Source organism: Cyprinodon variegatus, unplaced genomic scaffold (assembly GCF_000732505.1).
Source record: "Cyprinodon variegatus isolate N-32 unplaced genomic scaffold, C_variegatus-1.0 Scaffold576, whole genome shotgun sequence".
Classification (NCBI taxonomy): domain Eukaryota; kingdom Metazoa; phylum Chordata; class Actinopteri; order Cyprinodontiformes; family Cyprinodontidae; genus Cyprinodon; species Cyprinodon variegatus.
This window is the reverse complement of record NW_015151029.1, coordinates 79,826-86,466: the sequence shown is the minus strand read 5'-3', so window position 1 is coordinate 86,466 and position 6,641 is coordinate 79,826. Positions and strand designations below refer to the sequence as shown.

Here is a 6,641-nt window from a genome sequence, read left to right as displayed (position 1 = left end):
AGAGAAAAAAGTAGAGAACAATTTAATTGTTAATAACCCCCCTCCCCCCATTAGTGATAAATCTATCAGAACTGTAAAAACTGCAATGCAATGTAGCAGGACTTGTCCTCAAACAAAGCTGATAGGAAAATACATACATGTCATCTTTTCGTTGAGGAAAAAGGGCAAATTCCAGCCTGTCCTGCAATTAAAAAACGTGCGCAATCTGTCAGAGAGACAATTCAACTTGAGATGTCAAGACAGCAATCCTATTTAGAGCGACGCATACACTATATATAAAAATTAATATAAGTCAGCAGAGAGAAAAATATCATTAGTATTTACAAAATTTGTAGCGTAAAATTTGATTTATATCTGCCATATATATATATTTTTTTATTGTTCTGACCGATTTGGTTCGGTTTGACCAAGTTAAAAAAGAATGACTATAATCTAATGTAGACAAAAGAAATTAGTATTAAGTGTTATTATTATTTAATTATCTTCTAGGTATGTGTATTCACCTGTGTTACCTGCCTGCAGCATCATGGGTCTGCAGCTTGGACATTTATCTTTCAGGCCAGAGGGAGGAGGGGGTGCATTTCCGTCCAGCGTGAAAGTGCTGAAGATGAAGAGGATTAAGCAGAGACCTCTGATCCCTCACAGCCGACCGACACTCTGCTATTCCAGTTAGAGAAAGAAGTGAAGAACGTTTCCCAAACTGCAAACATTCTACCGACTCGCTGGAAATAAGGAGATTGCAGGTGGGACGCAAAGGCTGAAGTGGCACATTTTATTAGAGAAAAGGGTCTTATTCGATGTTTGGATGAACAATATTTGCGCTGATTTACGCTTTTACTTAAACGAGTGTATTTATTCGCTTCCAGGGAATTATTACTACCCCCCCACACCCCATTCACAAGGTGGGAAAAGGTAAACAAAGCACAGCATGCTTCCCCTCCTGCATCTAAACCTCAGAGCTGTGCGTGCTGGAACAAATACCGTGGAATCATCTGTGTACCTTTTGGCCCCTCACAGCCGCTCAGCTTGTTTAATGTCTGCAGAGCCTTTCAACAATATTCCTAATTACATTGAAAGGCCGTTTGATGTCAACATACAAGCTGATCCCTTCACACTGGGAGACCTTTCTGAAAGAAAAAAAAAAGGAAAATTTAAATTTTGGAACAAGATTACCTGAAGCATGTGTCATAATAAGGAGAAAGTGGATGTGCAAAGTTGTGGCGTGTTTGTTTCTCGTGTAGAGAGGCAACAAATCTTTTTTTTTTTTTTTAAATACAAGTTGGCTTCTATTCAAAGTGCATGTTCAAAAAGGTTTGGAAACAGTTATTATTTTATTTGCGTGCGAGCGTGCAATCTGAAGAACTGATGCAAAAGAGGGATATCATCTCATAAGTTTTAAAAGCCTGCATCTTTCAGGTCAGATTGTAGAATTTGGGGAATATTTGACCTGAGCGCGCAGTCAGGATTCAAACGAAACGGATTCACATAATGGAAAAAGATCTGGATAAAAGTTACATGTAATTTTACACAATAACTATGGAATTCTGTGTTTTAAATAAGCCAAGCTGTCAGATCCTCCACTCTGAAGTTAACTTCGCTTTTTTCTTACTTTCACCCCAAAACTTTCCACATGTTCGCCTTTTAGGAAACTACTTTCCTAAAAGAAGACTCTTGTACTGTTTCGTGCAAGAAGAGCATTAAAAATAATTAAAATGTTAAAAGATTGGGATATAATACTAATATCATAGCCATGCAAAATGATTTTTTTTTGCTACATATTTAAGCGCTTTTCAGCAAGTTTCATAAACTTTTAAAATTACCTTCTTTTTTTTTGTTTTTGTTTTTTTGGGCAATAATCAAAAACGAAATATACAAGCATTGAATTCTCTGGTGATTTATAATGGAACTGTTTCTCTCTTTTTTTTTAGCAGGGATATCCCTAATCACAACACCAGGAGCCATCTTTGTGTTGCTCGTCACTCTTCTGAAAGTGAAGGATCTGATTCTGCGTAAAACCCACCCAATCTGTCTCAATAACAAACACATTCATGTTGGTTATCCCCAGATTTTAGAGGTGGGGAACACGAATAAGAAGGAGGAGAGAGATAGATCTGTCAGGTCAAACGTCTCGCCTTCACCAATGACAGGCAGCGCAGGGCGATCCCGACCATGGATTGGAGAGGTTGGCCAATCAGAGGACGCAGACGCACCGGGAAGCCCAGCCTCCCTGATTTCAACAGATTGAAATGTAAGCCTGTCTCTGGCGCCTTCGGGAAACAGACAGAGAATTTTGTCCCCTCTTCTTCATTTTGACACACAAGAAGTGTTTTTTTTTTTCTTTTCTCGAGTGTGGACACGCTGGACGCGCGGCAGGACCCAGGGAGGCGGCTCAGAGCGGACACCGTGTACTTCCTCTGCGGCTTCAACACGATGGGTGAGTTCAACTCTCATTTTTACCCCGTGTCTTGACGGGAGGATGCGGGATTCGGTCACTATGATGAGGTCTTAAATATAGAGAGAACGCTGTGGTAGTTTCAGGAAAACTAGGAAAACAGATTTCCAAACATCTGCGTGGCGTTTAGACTGTTTTTATTTAAGCAAACACCTCGCAAAGCTTTTTATGAAGCGAGAAGTTTTCAAAGAAGAAAGCATAAATATTCTTTTTGGTTTATTTAAGCAGCTATAAAAACAAAAGTTTATAAGTGGAAAAAAAAGTTTTATCTGCTTCATTAGTTTAAACAGAAATCAGATTGTGAGAAATCGCTTCCATCATGTGAGATGTGTGTGTGTGTGTGTGTGTGTGTGTGAGATGGGCCTTGACGTTGCGTCTCACTGCCTTCTGTTCTGCTTGATTTCCACACCAGAACCGGCCTTCGGTGAGGTGAACCAGCTCGGCGGTGTCTTCGTGAACGGCCGACCTCTCCCCAACGCGATCCGCCTCCGGATCGTAGAGCTGGCCCAGCTCGGGATCCGGCCGTGCGACATCAGCCGCCAGCTGCGCGTCTCCCACGGCTGCGTGAGCAAGATCCTGGCCCGCTACAACGAAACGGGCTCCATCCTGCCGGGGGCCATCGGAGGCAGCAAGCCGCGGGTCACCACGCCCACAGTCGTCAAGCATATACGGACTTACAAGCAACGGGACCCTGGGATTTTCGCCTGGGAGATCCGGGACAGGTTGCTCGCGGACGGAGTGTGCGATAAATTCAACCTGCCCTCCGTCAGCTCCATCAGCCGGATCCTGCGGAACAAGATCGGAAACCTGGCGCAGCAGAGCCAGTACGAGTCGGGCAAGCAGGCACCTCACCCGCCGCCTCAGCCTTCATTATCCTACAACCATTTGTACTCCTACCCTGCGTCCAAAGTGCCCAATCCCCCTGGCATGCCCACCCTTCCCGGACACATGGCCATGCACAGGATATGGCCCTCCTCGCACTCTGTCACAGATATTCTGGGGATTCGATCTATCACAGAGCAACAAAGTAAGCAAGGCTGCGCACAGGGCTACAGCCACTCATTTCAGCACATTTTCAGCTACTTTTAGCCTGCCTTTGTGTGTAATTTCCAAAGCAGCTGTTAAAAACAGGCCTAATATGTACCGTGCAGTGAGTTGATCTTGATTTGAAATGGCTGCTGAACATGAAACAGATGACATTAGCTTTTAGATGAAGTGTGTCAGAATATGTTGGGTGTTATTTGGCCAAAGGAGTCCAGTTTGTGTGACACATGCAGGTAAAAGGCCCAGATGACTTTGCCTCCCCTCCTCAACACGACCGCAGATGTTTTGGAAACAGTGAAACAGGATCCGGCATAAATCAGTGTTAATGGTGGGCTCGGGCTCAGCAGCTTGTTTACCAGGGGCAGGAGGGGAAGTGCTGTCAAGGTTCCGGGCTCCTCTACACTTCCACCACCATCACACTAACAATGTATATCTGTAACTTAAGCGACCTAAACGAGACAAAATGCGAGGCAGATATATCTGCTAGAACTCACAGGGGGAGGATTGTGTTTTGAAAGGCTGCCTTTCTAAACAATTTATGCTTTTCCAAATAACTTGCAGATGGCTGCAGCTTTTTACCTTTTTTTTTGCACCGATTTCGCCATTTAAAAAGCTTTAAAAGTGGATTTAGAACTTATGGAGGGAGCTGATTTTTTTTTAAACTATCCACTGCGAGCAACAAATGCAAAACTGCTGAGATTGATTAAAAATAATGAAGACTTTTTTTTTCAGCGTCTAAATCATAATTTTTGTTTAACTGTTTAATAGGGTTTCTCTTCCAGCCATAAACTCTGGAAGTATCAAGCAATGGAATTGGATGAATTGATTCGCTTACATCCTGTATAATAATCTTATCTTCATAAATAACCCAAAAAAACTCCAGCACATTTTCACAAGCATGAACAAATAAGAGAAATAAAACGCATAAATTAGCTATTATTTCAGTTGCTCCAATCAACACGGGTTCCATTTATCTTAACATGTTAAATTAATAGTTGTAGAAGTATCAGATTTAGAGTTTAAAAATATTAACATGTAAAAAAAAAAAAATGCAGAATCTTTTTTTTTTTATTGAACGCTATATTTTCAATTGTTACGCATCCCAAAGTGCGTAGATTTATTGTAGCATTGGTGCGTAGAAATGGCGAATGCGCACGGTTCAGTGCAAAATGTCACGGGGTTTATTGTCTACAGCAACCTGGCTAACCTGCGGCTGATGAATGCAAGAGTAGAAGCGACCTGGGCCGCTATTTTTCTCTTTCTCCCGAAATTTTCTTTAAACGCCCTTCCTGACTTTCCTGTTCTTCTTTTTTCTCTTTTACCTCCCCCAGTTAGTGACAGTCCATCCTTTCCCAGCACCAAACTAGAAGAATGGAGCGCTATAAACAGGAGTAATTTCCCACCAGCAACCTCTGCACTAGTCAATGGCATGGATAAGGCGCATTTAGAACCCCACGAAGCAAAATACACACAGGTAAAATTTGGAAATGTCTCATTTTTAATCAGTAACTTTATTCAGATTTTTCCCATATCATTTATAACAATCTTCATTTTTATTCATTTAGATAAATATAGGCCTTTGGCTTGGAAATATCCCCCTTTTAAATGAGCAACAAACCTGCAGGTTGGCACAGCAATTATGCTTTCCAGGATATTTATTTTCATATTATAAGCAGCTTTTTCTGTTGGTTCTGCAGCTCGTTATTTAGCAAATGAAAAGTCAGATTTTTATAAAATAATATTTTGGTATCAGATTGAATTGCAATTTATTTCCACTCCTAAAAAAATACCAAAAGTCCTTCGTAATATTTTTAGATGTTCTGGTAAATTATTCGAATATGCAAATTAGTTGATTTAAAGTGACTAATTTAAAGCAACATTAGATGTTTGAGCTAATTATGGGATAAACATTTGCCTCAAAACCTAAAAAAAAAAAAAAAACAACAAAAAAACAAAGTAGGCCTATATAAGAAATGCAAAAACACTGCTCATTTAGTTGCAATGATTTTGTTTCAGAAGCATTCTGTATGGGTTTGTATGATTTACACCACTATCTTTTAAGATTCTGCATAAAATATACTCATAGAATAAATGTCGCTGTTGGGGAAAAACATTTAAATAATGTTTAATTACAACTTTTTCGAATAAGTGTTTTTATAACTGAACACCGGCATGTAAAAATATGCGTTACAAAATACTTTGGAGACACTACCAAAATAAAGTCCAATTTTTAAACGTAAGCCATTTATTTTTATTTGTAATGCGTTTCCTTAACATAGAAAATACTAACAATTTGATTTTCCTCTAAGGGTTTGTTTCGCCACAGCCGATTTTAATTTTATAGAAATTAACATTTACATTTAATGTAAAAAATAACAAAACAAAACAGACTCTTTTGAGTGGTTGTGTGCGGGGATGCGTGTTTTCCACTTCTCTTTCAATTTGCCAAGAAGCGCAAAAACCTTAGAAATGCCCATCAAGTGTGATTGATGGTCCCACTCTATCAGTGGAGGATTTTTCAGGCAGTGTGTAGTAAATCTAGGTGGTGCTGTCGCTTTAAGCGCTCTCCGAAAAAAAAAAAAAAAAAAAATACGGCGCTTTGCTACGCAAAAAATAAAAAAATAAAAACGAATTAGGAAAGCAGGCATTAAAAACGCTAGGTGTTTAATATGTGGTGAAAAATAGGACACATAAAGCCCGTGAAGATGGCTATCTGCTGTTAGAAGAATGGAAACATGTTCAGCTCCAAACGTTTTCTTACTATGTTACAAACACCTTTCTAGATTTAAAGCTGCTGGATTTATGTTTAATTCCACTGGTTCTTAAAAAACAAACGACAACAACAAATAAATCGTTAAAGCGTTTAGAGGACAGTACGGCCATTTATTTTTAGCTCGAATATCAGCATTGGACAAAAATAACTGAGAGCCAAAAAGGGCTGAAGGCCAAAGGCTGCAGTAGGAACACATGACCCGCGCGCGCTCATCACAGATGGACAGATGTATCCATGGAAACCGAGAGCATCACCTAGACTAATTAGAGGACAAATCAAGCTGGAACTAGGATAACGTGTGCAAATGTGCAAAACAAACGAAACTGGTTGTGTCCACCGCCTAAAAAATGTAAAAAATGTTTAAGAATTGAA

The 6,641-nt window shown here is 40.0% G+C and overlaps 1 protein-coding gene across 2 annotated transcripts in view; it reads left to right on the top strand.

Moving 5' to 3' along the window:
• The first annotated feature begins 1,964 nt into the window (after positions 1-1,964).
• pax9 (paired box 9) overlaps positions 1,965-6,641 on the top strand; it is a 7,583-nt gene continuing 2,906 nt past the window's right edge. The window contains exons 1-3 of one of the 2 annotated variants that reach the window (XM_015392164.1): positions 1,965-2,434; positions 2,865-3,479; positions 4,828-4,970. In XM_015392164.1, the coding sequence (XP_015247650.1) occupies positions 2,431-2,434; positions 2,865-3,479; positions 4,828-4,970 (762 nt within the window). In that variant the 5' untranslated portion in view covers positions 1,965-2,430. The remainder of the gene's footprint in view (positions 2,435-2,864; positions 3,480-4,827; positions 4,971-6,641) is intronic. The other variant, XM_015392165.1, reaches the window with a different exon arrangement.